Below are 14,400 nucleotides of genomic sequence, written 5' to 3' on the forward strand. Positions count from 1 at the left end.
ACTACATCTCCCGTCATGCCCACCTGCCGCAGGGAGCCGCCGCCATTTCGGCACCGTCCCCCGGAGGCATTGGGTAGGGGTGGCGCCGCGTTCCCCGCTCCCCGACGCCGCCATGAGCCGCCTCAGCGGCGGTTGGGACGGCGCCGGCGAGGAAGTCCAGCTCCTCCTGGACCTGTGAGTGCCACCCCGACACCATCCCTCTGTCCCCGCGGCCCCCTTTCCCTCCGGGAAGTCCGGTGGGTTCAGGGCCGGCCGGGCGGGTTAGACCGCTCCCCTCGCAGCGGGGCCGCGGCCTCGGGTAAACGCAGCGTCACCGAGGCAACCCGCCTCCTGTGGGGGGGTGCGGAGGAAGGGTTTGCCCGGCGTGCCAGGGCAGGGGACAGGCCTTTGGTGGGGTGGTAGAGTGAGTGACAGCGTTTGGTAGTGGTGGCAGGGTAGTTGACAGGGTTTGGCAGAGCTCAGCAGGAGCTACAGGAGAGGTGACAGGGTTTGGCAGAGGTGACAGGGTTTGATGGGGTGGCAGGGTAGGTGACAGGGTCTGGATGGGGTGGCAGGGTAGGTGACAGGGTTTGGCAGAGGTGACAGGGTTTGGATGGGGTGGCAGGGTAGGTGGCAGGGTTTGGCAGAGGTGACAGGGTTTGATGGGGTGGCAGGGTAGGTGACAGGGTCTGGATGGGGTGGCAGGGTAGGTGACAGGGTTTGGCAGAGGTGACAGGGTTTGGATGGGGTGGCAGGGTAGGTGGCAGGGTTTGGCAGAGGTGACAGGGTTTGGATGGGGTGGCAGGGTAGGTGACAGGGTTTGGCAGAGGTGACAGGGTTTGGATGGGGTGGCAGGGTAGGTGACAGGATTTGGCAGAGGTGACCGGGTTGGGATGGGGTGGCAGGGTTTGGCAGGTGGATTTCAGGATGATCCCTGACAGATCCCTGACATCACGGCCCCGCTGTGATGGCAGCGGTCTAACCCGCCCGGCCGGCCCCGAACCCATCGGACTTCCTGGAGCAAAGTGGGGCTGCGGGCACAATGGAGCGGCACTCACGGTAGATAACAGGATGTGGAGGGATGGTTGAGGATCCCTGGCTTCACCTGGCCCCAGTGAATCCACTGAATGGTGTTTTGCTTTGAGTTTTTTTCATTATGTCAAATTCCTTTGTGTTTAGGAGGGAGTTAGAGACAGCATAGGGGTAAAGTATTTGATTTGACAGATAAAAATAGCTAGCAAACAATAACTGTAGTTAGTCTTAGACTTTTATTCTTCTTTTAAAGCACTGAAGATGAGGTTACAGTTGCCTTGGTGTAGCCAATAAGTGTTTTATTGTTTCCAATAAAGTACAATAACAGTGAAAACATTTATAATTTAAATGATTAATTGTTTAAACTGCAGATCAGTAACGTACTCTGAGGATATCAACCAGCTTTTTGAAAAGAATGCAATTAATCTTAAAAAGCTTTTCTCTCAAGCTAAATTTAAAATTCTGTGGCAAGAGACAGTTAGATGTAACTAGAAGATTGGGCGTAGCTCACACTGATTTCCATGTATCTGCATTGGTTTTGGTGTATTTTCTGCAAATTTGAACTAAGTAGTCGGTCTAGGTTTGCAGGTCCCTATTCAAGCATGGCTGCATTAGCCACTTAGTATCTTCAAGAGAAAAAAATTAATCTTAAATTTTTATTAAGTTTTTAGATACAACTGGGTTTATGTATTACAGTATATGGTGACAATCTGCTTCTTTCAGGATGAATTGCCAGAAAAATACATTTACCCAGTGGCCAAAATGTAGGTGTCATATGATAAATATGTATTTATCACATAACTGAAGTGTGTGCCCTTGTATGACAAAGGACTGCTTGCCCATTTACATGACTTAATAGGCATCCATTATAGGAGAGGGAACAGTCACATGGTAGGTGCACACGTAGTCCCCCAAAAGGCTCAGAAAGTCCATTTGACTCACCCTAGCTAAAGGCAGGGTACTGTTTTGCACCGAGGAGGTGCTGGTTCATTTGGGATCTCGGTAGGAAAGGCATGGGCTCTCCAGGCTAGTTAACTGGTTTATTGCATAAAGAATAGTAGTAGTAGAAAACGTGATAGCAATCTTGCGACCCTTCTGATGCTGAGGACCCCAGCTATCACAGCATGAGACAAGCCCCTTCACACTGATCAGCATGCTGCACAGATCCTTTCCGTGGTGAGGTTCACACTCGTGGTCTTCAGAACTTTGATAAGATTTTTTTAGAAGTAAACAACGATTCTTCATTTCTGCAGTCAAGTAAAGGAACGTTACATATAGATACGCTGTTTAATCTCAAGGCCAGACGAGGAATGCGGATGGTGTAATCTACTTGTACATGTACTGTGTCGGAGCCATGTACAGGCTTCTCTGTTACAGTCAGACAGCCAAGTTCATCCAGCAGTCACCGAGGAACTGTGAAAACATTGCATTCTTACACATCTCCAGAGGAGCGAGTTAAATGCGATCATGGTGTATGCTCAGGTTATGTAATGGTCACTCATGCTGACATACAGGTCTCTGCAACCAAGGCCTGTGCTTCAACTCTGCCCAGGTTCTGCTTGAAATTCCTGTCTCCTCGTTACAGTGTCTTCTGCAGTGACCTGCTACAGGTGCCCTTATTACACTGTGCTAACTTTAGTGTTTTTTTTAATGTGCTTACGTACTGGAAATTTTGCTTCTTTCCTTGCTTAAATCTGTGCTACACTCCAGATTATAGACCCTTAATATTTTAATTTTTCTAGAATTTTTAATCGGTGTGAGTTTAATTTGCTGTGATTTGTTGGCATTTTGGTGCCAGACAAGATTCTGTTGCAAAAAAGTTTTCTATAGGGACTCCACAGCTGTGGCTGTATGCTAAATCTAATTTGGCTTAACTCTAGGCTGTTGCTGCCCCCTGCCACTTGCTTTGGCAGTATTATTTCTGTGACCTCACAGTTTTAGTCACGGGAATTTTCATTCAGATCAGATGCCGAACAGCTCACTGTGCAACTGTGAATTTCAGAGCCAACATGAGGAAGATGCAGTAAAAAGTGGTTGGGGAGACAAGGGGGATGGAACTAGCCTTTTCAACCTCTGTTTGGACTTTACATTTGGTTGGAATGGTGTGTAATGACAGCTGGACTGCTAATAGAAATTAATTACAAGGGTTCTGTCTTGCTAATAACTTTCTCTTTTTGCAAAGCTAGAACAGTACCCATATTTTTTTATTGTGATGATTAATCTGTTAAAATGGTGTTTAAGATGTGCATTACACTACATGCTTACGTTTTCATGATTAACCTTAGATCTTAGACCCAGTAATTTCTTTTTATGTGTACTGTAGCACTTGATACCATACACAATTTCTACTTTTGATTGGTTACCAATCTTTTTTACACTATTTTATTAGTACTGCTGCAGTAATTTTCTGTACTAGTATAACAATAAAATTATTATACCAGTAAGACTAATAATTGAAACTAATAATTACACAACTTTTTATCAAATGTGTGTAATTTTAGTGTATTATTTCTTGTCTTACTCCAATCAGGTGATAGCTGTCTATTTATGCCAGGCTGCACTTTAAGCTTCTTACTTATGCTAACCCTTAGGCTTATTGTTTAACTAGCAGAACTTAGAGCAGAAACTAAAAACTGAAACAAATCTATTAGTATGTGAAGTAGTCCTTTTAATAAGGTCATTATTTTTAAGATCTCCAAACCTAATAGAAAATACATTCATTAAGGTGTTTCTGCAGGTTGATGGTATCTGCTGCTTGTCTGCCACATGTTGGCCTTTGCCCAGTGCCCCAAAAGAGAAATTAGCACTCCAAAGGTCACATGCAGGAGGGCATCATATTGGAAATACTTAGAAATGTGTTTTTTTCTTCTTTTTTGCTCAAGTTATATCTTATGTTAGCTTCTGTTTCCTGAAGTTATTGTTCCCAAAATGAGAAATGACCAACTTACACATGCAAATCTCTCAGAGCCATGGCAGGTGTTTTAAGGTGGCTTGTTAATGCCCAGACAAAAGCTCAGAACCAAGAGAGTTTATACCATCAAAAATGAGACTCTTAGAGCAACACAAATGAAACATCAAATTTAAAGGTGCTTTAATTAAGATTGTCACTATATGATAAAGAAGTGTGCTGCACATGTAAGTCATCACAAGAGTATTTAGTTAGATATTGCTTAGGTTTGGTTGTTCCATGTGTCGTTGATAGATAGCTCCTGTGTAACGGGTATCATTAACAGGTGGCCAGCTTATTGCAGACTAATGCATCACCTGACCTGTCAGTGTCTTGGAAAACTAAGGTGTTACAAAGTCATCAGAACATTTGCAGATGGGTACATCTGCATGAACAAAAGCTGAAGACAGAAGTAGAGCATCAGTTTCAAAACAGAGGTTCCTTTTATGGGCTTAATATGAATGTAAATTATCCAACCCTAAAGAATGCAGGAAGATGTATCTATTTTGTTATTTGCCATTAAACCTATTTTAGTATCTGTTCTTCTAGTTCATTTCTTCTTCTGATGTGTGCCACTTCTAACATCTGTTCTACTATTCCATTTCATGTCACATAACTTAGTATAAGCTGTACCTTGATGTAAGTTAGACTATTTGTAGAATAATTAGTCATAAAGATCTAATTTCTGTTTTATGTATTGGAAATATACACATTTGTCCTGTCATAAGGCCTTAACCCTGTCATAAAGTTTAACACATTTGGAATAAATAAGTATGCCATTTGACGCTTAGTAGACAACTCTGAACTATAAACAGCTGGTGTAACAAGTCTGATAATGTGGAGCAGGGAAAAAGCAGTTGGGTTTTTGCGAGAAGGAATGGTCTTTTATCAGGTCATTACAGGAGTAAAGCGCTACTCAGTTTTCCCTGTCCATGAAAAACAGGGTTCATGGTTTCTTTCATTAAGTTAGGCTAGGACAAAATCTGTCTGCCAGGTGAATGCATTATACTCTTTGCTTACCAATCTTAGTTATTGCTGTGTGTATCCAGATCACATAAAAATATAGAGGCCAACTACAGTAGGGAGAGTTACTGTGCAATTACAGTAGCTGCTCTGAGTTTACTGGTGGGGTAAGTTAATGGAAAAATGTTGATTCTACAAAAGCAAAATGTATTGTAGGACAGTAATGTTTTCTTTCAAAATTTTGGATAGGATTTAAAAAGAAAAGTTGGCCTAGGGAATCTAATTCAGGTAGCTATGATCAGTAGATAATAGAACCTCCAATTCAGAGAACTCCATCACTTATATGGATTCATATTAGGTTTCTAAGCAAGAGGGGGACAGTGAGGAGTTACCCTTCCTCCCCCATTTCAACTCCCTCCGTTTTAGTTTTGCTGCAGTGTAATCTCTTTTAAAGTCTTGGCATTTGCTAGATGACAGAGTGTTACTTTTTCAGTTATCTCTGGATGTTGGTTAGCTTCACACTAGTTTTATGTCCCTCATTTACCTAAGGACTTTATTTTTTGATAATAAAATCTCCCTTCAGAGAGTTGCAATTCCTTCCTTAAGGACCAGCAGTTGTCTTTTAGCATGTTAGCGAGTGGTGATTGCTCTGAAGGTCAGTATGCTCAGGATGCTTAGAAGCTATTCATAAACTCTTCCCAGAGTTTCAGTGTTTCTGGTGTTTCAGTAAGCCTGTGATTGCAATTTGAAGTTGCAGAGGTTGGGACATTAACATTTTATGTATCCTATGATACATTAAAATGCCTTAGGAATCTTAAAAAAAATAGGATTGCATGATTGATGTCCCTCTATAGTACTCAATATTGCATAAATAAATATTCTTCTGTATATTTGACCTTGAAAACTATTATTTATGGATTTCCTGGACCCCACTAAGACAGAAAAATTTCTGCCTCAGGTGACAATCCTCTGTGATCAGATCTAGTGTTAAGCACAAGGTTAAAAAGGTTGAGCCCAGGGTTACACAGCACAATTCATGTTAAAAGAGTACTACAAACTAGATGGTGAACAATGTGAAAATATCTCCTTAATGTTTTTAACTAAGGTGAAGGAGAGGTGTCTGGAACTAGCTGTCCCAAGTAAAGATTTTACTACCTGCCTAGTGGAGGCTTACCTGCTGAAAAGGCTTTTCTTAGAGCTTGTGAATATACTACCAGCAAACTCATTTTGTGATCTGGGTGGGTGATTGCAGTGAATGAGGCTACAATTTTTGCAACAGTTGATTGGAGAACACTTGCACCAGAAGATGACATCTTATGGCTTGATTGTTCTAGTTCTAATATGTAATGCCTAGTTTTGACTGTACTGTAACTTTCCTTTATTTCAGATGCCTTCAATGTTTGACAAAGAACCTTTCCAGATATGCTGCAGATATTAAGTCATTGCCACCCAACATAAAGGATAAACTGATTAAATTAATGAGTAGGCAAGGGCAAATAACTGATTCAAATATCAGTGAGGTAAGAACCCATTCAAAACTATTCTGTCTGTGGTAATTAATACACAAGGATGAACTAAACTAAAACTGCTTACGTGAGACAACAGATAAATTCAGACCTGCTTACTCTGTCCATGTCTTTACAGTTTTTTTTCTTAAACTTCATAATGTTAATAGCCCTGTATTAGTAGTAATAAGATTGTGTTTGTAGTGACAAGTAAATGAAAAATGTTCTCCCTTCATAATTGATTTCTGTGTAATCAGCGGTCATATATTATCCCTTTTCAGTACGGGAAGTTAGACTCTATTGCAAACCGGTCTCTGTTCCTGAATGTAGTATGTTTCAAGAAGCTAGTGCATAATTTAGTAACGAAAAGATTTCAGGAACTTGTTAGAATTCTGTTATGTTCTATTGACATGCACATGATCTCCATATAATTTATTTAAATCTTGACTCTTTGAAATATGATGATGCTAGGGCTAGAAATTGATAGTTCAAATTCTCTCATCCCTTTTGCTTACTAATGTGTGTCAGTGTTTCAAAATGAAACCAGTTAATGACACTTCCTTAGCTGTAAATTCAGGGGCATATGTGTTTTGGTATCTATCTACTGTTATCTTGTTTAGCCTCAAAGGGAGGCATGAGAATTGAGAAAGGCTAAAGGTTGGCCTTCGTGAAACAGAAAATGAATGACTCCCTGTTCATTCCTGCTTTGAACTGTAACTCGGAAGAAGCAAATATATCAGTTTCTCAGAGACAGAATAGTGAAGCCAAAACGAGAGGCAGAATCAGAAGTACTGTGGAAGACTTATGACCAAAAAATTTTATCTCTAGTATGCACCATTTTTTGATTGTACAAAATAAGTCTTTGAGTAAAAATTAGTGTCTTATTCATTTATCTTATTTTGGAAAATTTGAGCTGACAAAATGTGGTTTAGGCTATCTTTTCTGTAAGTAATCCTTTCTAAGCATCCTGAGAGATGTATGTAATTAAAACCATATGATTGTGTGTGTGTAAATGCACAAAACCTATTAGGATATCTTTAGTCTGGAAATAAACTAGAGAGTTTAAGTTACAATCTTTTCCTCTTTTTTTTTGTAAAATCTCATCTGTCTTTGTCTTCATTCAGCAGTTGATCAGTGCCTTCTCTTGGAGCCTGTTTTCCATCTGACACTGAGATACTCTGTTCTGGTTCTTTTTCTCATGTGTTTTTCCTTTCTCTGTTCCTACAATTTCCTGCAATTCTATCCTTAGCTGTCATCACTTTTCTTGGGCATATTATACCTTAGCTTTCTTTGCTAACAGTTTCCAGGTTTCTCTCACTTGCATTTTTAAAAGAAATGCTAGCTATTTAAAAATACTGTTTCTCCATACCATTTCGCTCTTCAATTTTCCTGTTCTTTCATCCTGCAGATATTCTTGTTGCTCAGCATAGCAAAAATAGCTTATGTTGTTTAGCTCTTCTTACTATTCCTTGCTCACATCATGTATAACCAAAGTATTCTACATGTGACACATTTGCAATGTCTCAGTTAGTCTTCCATATGGATAAGGAATTTTTTTTCTTTGCTATTGCTTCCGTCCTGCCCTTTTCTTTCATAGTCTCCACAGTATTGCAGCTAGATCTATTCTCTTGGAATTTTCCAGGCTATGCTATCTCATTTTGCTTTTAGGCATGTCCTTTCGCTGGTGTGGTTTAAGCATTTTGCTTAAAGTTAACTTTCTTCCCGTTGAAATTCTGTTAACCTGCACTTACGTATAAACTTCTATCTCTTACCTCCCTGTTCTTCCCCAGATTTGTGTTATCGTGCATTTTTTTTTCCTTACCCAACTTTTTGCTTGGAGCAGCCTTCTATGACACACATGCTAAACTCCTTATTCCAACTCACTTTTACCATAAAGATCTATAAAGGCATTCAGCATGTGTCCACAGGATATAAGTCTATACTTTAATCTCCTGTACTCTGCATCCAAACAATCCTTACTCTATCTAAAATTCGTCGTCTTTGAGACAGATTAGCTTTTAGTATATGCACTCAGTGAATATGAATCTGTGAATAACAATAGAAAGCAAACCTCTAAGTAATACCTGAGTGTGTGAAGAATCATGGGCTAGGGAAGCTTAATACTCTAGCTACTTTAAATAGGCAGTATTCTGTGAGTATTGTTGCTTCTTATTTAGACTTCCTTACATGTAATGATTCTTTTTCTCATAAGATTTCTCATGTGGCTTCAAAACCAGCAGTTTGCTCGCTTTTGTTGTGTCCTAAGCAATTTGGAATTGTGAAAGAAAGCCAACAGTCAGGGAAAGCATCTTGAATAAATGTTGATGGTCACTTTGGCTTTAAGCACATCATCTCTGGGTTTGGCTGTTTTAGTTCTTTAGATATGAATTCAGAAATATGAGTGAAATAAGAGCTGAATATTATTCTGTGAAAACTACTCACAAGTGTATTCTAGGATATGTTGGTGGTTTTGTGGCATAAAGAGACCTATTTGAGGCTTTTAGCATTTGGGGAGAAAAAGCTGTCAAAGCTTTCTGAGGTCTGCCATTCATTTTGCAGAAAGGTTGCAATTATAATCTACTAGAAGTTTTTGCTTTTTTTCAAAAGGCTTATTTGACTTTATCAGTAAAGATTCTAGCATCTTACATATTTGCGAAACAGAAAAACAGAATTCCTTGTAATATCTTTATTGTACCTGTTAGAATGGTGAACCTGAGAAGGAATAGGCCTTTAACAAGCCTGTCAGCTATGCTGTTATCTTCGCTTGTGTATGGAAATTTACTGTATGCTTTTATCCTTGTAAGTTAAGGAAGGGAATGACAAGCTGAAGGGAGTAATATAAGGTAATGTGAAAACCTGATCTAACACTTGCCTATTGGTCTGAAGGACAGCTCAGCAAAGGTACAGATTGTTTGCACAAAAGGGTGCTATAAATAATATTTATTAAAAAGTAGTGAGAATCCTTGAAAATTAAATTAGAGGTAAGATATATGGTTATTGTTACTAAAATCTGAGGCCTTCCATTGCTTTGGGTCTAAATTTCATAAATGTCCTCTTGGGGAAGATTTCACAAAAAAAATCCAGCCTATGGTCTTGCGGGAGTGAAAGAGCCCATTTAATGAGGATTTGGTACCTCCTATGGTATCTGTATGATAATGAGATTGCTTGTTTATGAGAAAAATAGTGTATGTGTAGGTGAGAAAAATACTCTGGGGCAAAATATCTTTCAAGTATTATTACTCTTATCTGCAGCGGATTTAAGTTTTTATCACTATTTTTTTTACTCTTCAGATTTCTGCTATCAAAGTTGTGCTAGAAAGTTTGAGGGTATTATCCTTGGTAAACATATCTGTGCTGGCAGAAGCACTAGTGTTAGCAACTGTACCATCAAAGTAGTACTTCCACTGTTTAAATAGCAGCGTTAATGTGCTCCTACTCTAGATGTGATCACAGAAACTGAACATTCATGCTGTAGGAGATGAACTGTTGCAGCAAATACACCGTATTTTCTTTAGAGTTTTTAGTTCCTAGGGCTGGTAACCCCATCCTCTAGTGAATGTTTTTAAAAAGTTCTACATGATGTCTAACATTACAAGTATTTTAGATAAAAATATGCATGTTCTATTACATAGCAGAGTTTCACTGAAATGGTAGGTTTTCGTTACAGATATTGCACCCTGCTGTAGAGTCTCTAGACCTCCGAGACTGTGATATTTCAGATAATGCATTATTGCAGCTTTATAACTGCAAGCAACTGAAAAAAATCAACTTAAATTCTTGCAAAGAAAACAGATTGGGAATCACTTCAGAAGGTATGTTATCTGTGCACAGATAACTGGGATCTTATTTCTGTTTTATTTTTCTTGTTAGATTGGAGTAAATTGCAAATAATATCTAGGGTAAATATTGCTTAAAAAAATCCCCAATGCCACACCAATACTAATTAAAAGTCACTTCAGAGGTGTAAATTATAGGCCTACAGCACTGATTATCTTATGAAAGAGAGCTATCAGGTTACTGTCATGCTAGGTTTCTGGTAAAACTATGCTACGTTTGATCGTGTTTTCCACTGCATCTTAATTATTCCTTCCTCAAAACTTGTTCCAGAGCCTTACCAGTACCACTGGGGTTGAAGTTTCAGGCTTGTGACTTCCTAAATTACTTTTTTCCCCTTTTTTAATTAAATGTGTTCGTTATTAAATAAGCTTATAGCATCTTCTCTGACTTGAAAGACTTTACTTGCTTTAGGACTTTAGGATTCTAGGTGTTACTTTTAACCTCCAATTTCAAGTTGTATCAGGAGCTATTAGCTTAAAAGAATTTAGCTTGCTGAGTTTTATTTCCCACAAATTTTGGTTTGTCTTTTGGTTACACGTACTCGTTTGCTCCATCATTAACTCATCCTTATTGAAAATTGAGGCAAAATATTACTTTATTATTGAGCTAATGTATACCGTACTTTACATCAGTCTTGGTTTGTATTTTCTTACCACTGCATAGTGATACACATATCTTTTTACTTAAGTAATTGGTTAAACTTTTAAAAATTGATTTTATTTATTTTCAATGTCACCTCATTGTTATACTTTTTGACCCCTAGATACAGTTTGCAATGGTCTTCCCTCCATGCCTTCATCTGTCCACTGATTTCTAGTACTAAGAAAGTACTAGCCTACTTTCTAAGCCTAGAGCTCTTTATGTATACTTTTCATCTATTTGGATAGAGATTCCTGATTACTTTGCAATTAAAACTGGGAAGTCTAGTTCTTTATTGACAAGTTCTTAGTCCATCCAATTTTACTAACTTTCCTACTTATAAACTGAGCCCTTTTTAAACTGAGAATCAGTTGTGAAGCCTTTAATTTAAGCTGGAACAGTTCTTTATCACTCATCTCAATTACATACAGGAAAAAAAAAGACCTAAAACCACCCCATTTTAAAGCGGTGTTACCTTTTACTAATTCAGTAACAGGTGGGGTTTTTTCGTTGGTTTGTTTGGGTGGCGTTTTTTTATTTGTTTGTTTTTTAAGAAACCTGCTGGCTACCACATCCAGAAATGTCTGGGCCCTGTCATTACTAGGAAGCACTTGCTCTGTAGGTTGCACGTGGAACATTTAGTATCCTGTAATACAATATCTAGTAGTACTTACTTCTCTGTCAAATTCAGCTACCACTACTGTCTCTTCTGTCCTTTGTTGCAAAGTGGTTCTGACCCAAGCAAGTATATTTTATCCATGTTTCTTTGAAGTTCTTACATAGTAACATATCATAATGACATTCCACTTTTTATTTCTATCTATCCAGAAGTGATGGAATTTTCTGTACCGCTGTAATCATCATGTTTCTGTTGTCCTTGAAATAAATTCCTTTCACAAATTGTATCTGTAGTTCATGTACTTTTATTTTATTGACTACCTCCTGACACTTCTGCGCAAATATTTTGGTTGTTACTAACTGTCAGGGCTCTGAGGGCATCAACAGACCCTAATGGCTATGGCTGGTCTCACCTGCCCACCTACACCAGCTGCCCATGGACCTTCAGTTCTGGCCTGCGCTCTGTCGTAGGTGTACCTGGTTCCTGTCCTGCTTCTGAACTACTGTTTTGATTTCTTGAACTGACCTCAGACATGACCTCTTACCTTGCTTTTTGCCTGATACTCACTGCACCGTCAGTGGGACCTAGCACTGTCATCAGTCTGCTTTCAAGCCATTGGCTTTTTTTCATGCACTCACTGAGGTGATACCTCATGTATATAATATCCCTCAGGTATCCCTCTGCAGTATGGAAGGGAATTCAGCATTTAGAAATTTTTATCGACTCTGGCATTGTTCATTGTCATTTTCTTTTTCTCATCCTTGAATTAAAAGAAACCAACCACAAAATTATTTCCTTGCACAGAGTCTTGCTGGCATGGCATGAGATGAAAGTTAAACAGTCAATGACCAGGGGACAGCATATTGGATTTAGCATGGTGATTAAAAAATGAATAATTCTTTAAATTGCTCTGGTTTTTTGACAGGTGTCATAGCACTGGCCTTATCCTGTCCTTACTTGCGTGAAGCGTCTTTTAAAAGGTGCTGCGATATAACTGACAGCGGAGTTCTTGCTCTTGCGCTCAACTGCCAGTTCCTACAAATAGTGAACTTGGGCAGCTGTTCAGGCATCATGGATGCATCTCTGCAGGCACTAGGAGAAAACTGCAAATTTCTTCACAGTGTGGACTTTTCATCTACTCAGGTAACTATGGTAGCAATTGGCTAATTGACATTTGTTTGCTTATTTTTTTAAGATTGTCATGATAAAATTGAAAGCTCTACTCTTGACAAGATTTAGGACCACGGTTCACTTCCAATTTCCTCCTCTCAAGGAAAAGGAAAGATATATTTTGCATCTTGGTAACCAGAAAAATACACATTTTGGTGTTACAGCATGTATTGTGGACCAAAGATAAACTTTTATTAGAATCTACCTAATACTGGAGATTTTTTTTTCAGTATCTTTATTTACTGCAATCATTTTCTTCAAGTTGTAAAGTAATCCAAAGTATTTCATTTAAAGAAAGTAGAATCTTGGACAGATTATTGTCTGCTTTCAATTAGGACAAGCTGACTTGAATAATAATAATATAGGATGTCAAACAATATAAGCTCCTAGTAGAAGTAAACACTCCATAACTAGTTCTAGCTCAAGACTGAATGTGCTTTCTGAATGGCTTGTCAGAGTTATGTTGTGGAGTCAACACGGAAAGAATGACATTTAAAATGTCAGAAAAGCTAGGTAAGAGGATTTAACAACAGTTAATATGTAGCATGAGAAGGGGGAAATCAGCTGCAACAACAATACTGTAACATACTTCATAATTACAGTAAGATAATGAAGTGGGGAAAAGGATTTTTTGCGGTAAGTGTAGCATTCAGTTGACTGTTGTGGTGAGTGATTATGTTGAATGTGAGTCAAGCACAGAGCATTCATATTGAAGTGTCAGATCTGGAAAACACATAGCAGGCTCTTATTTTAGATGCTATTCTCCTTTCAGTTTTTCCAGAAGTAGAGCATCAAAAATAATTTATTATTTTCTTTGGTAATTTTTATTACTATCATGTAACTCTATTTCTTCAAACTTATTTCATTACTTTTTTGCTCCCTTGCCTCTCTCTTCCTTTATGCGAAATAGCTAAGTTTCCTTTTATATGTTTTAAATGAAATGAAAGCTTCTTGGATAACTAAACGTTTCCACATTTTTTTTCCTTTCTGGTAATCATATGATGATAATACACTAGAATTCTGAATTTCATTTGACTAAAAATAAATGGAAACATATACTAGATATAAGTGAAGTAAGTTTCAGATGAAGCAGAGAAACTATGGATGGCTTATGCCTGTAGAGATTGCAAGGCCTAACCATATTCTTGTGTTTGACTGCTAGAATGCATAGTAAAAATATCAAGTGGAACTGGCAAAGCTGTGTGTAAGAGTAAAACCGTGAGTGTGTTGGAAATAAATGAACAGGCAAAGAAGGGCACAGCTCACTTGCAGAACAAGAAAGCAGATGTGAGCTAGGCTACAAAGGGGCCAAATGCCTCAAGGTGATGTAGCCATTTTAAAAATAGGCTCATCCGGTGACTGCAAAGATGAAGTACAATAAGTAGAAGGTATAGAAGTGGTGCAAAATAACAAGAAATGGGGCAGGTGAGGCAAGGGAAGGATTGAGCTATGAAGGAGATGTAGCTCTGTGTCCCCTGTATGCACACAGAGAGTGTGAGTGGAAGCTTGGCCTGAAGAACTCTGCTACACTGGCCCAGGACCGCATAAGAAATCTATTTATGTTTACTTACCAATATGCTTATGTTACCATTCTGAGGAGGTAGGTTTTATACATAAACCCTATACTTACTGCCCTACTTCTAGTGTGCTCTAAATCCCAGCAGTGTTAACAGGTAGAAACACAGGCTCAAGAGTCCAAATCCCTGCAC

General features: G+C 38.7%; 1 protein-coding gene across 1 annotated transcript in view; it reads left to right on the forward strand.

Annotated features, from left to right (window-relative positions):
• The window catches only part of AMN1 (antagonist of mitotic exit network 1 homolog), a 22,769-nt gene continuing 8,369 nt past the window's right edge, over positions 1 to 14,400 (forward strand). The window contains 5 exon segments of the mRNA XM_075158508.1: positions 1 to 68; positions 70 to 174; positions 6,309 to 6,441; positions 10,094 to 10,238; positions 12,447 to 12,664. Coding sequence (XP_075014609.1) covers positions 16 to 68; positions 70 to 174; positions 6,309 to 6,441; positions 10,094 to 10,238; positions 12,447 to 12,664 — 654 coding nt within the window. The 5' untranslated portion in view covers positions 1 to 15.

The sequence above is a fragment of the Calonectris borealis genome, chromosome 1 (assembly GCF_964195595.1).
Source record: "Calonectris borealis chromosome 1, bCalBor7.hap1.2, whole genome shotgun sequence".
NCBI classification, from domain to species: Eukaryota; Metazoa; Chordata; class Aves; order Procellariiformes; family Procellariidae; genus Calonectris; species Calonectris borealis.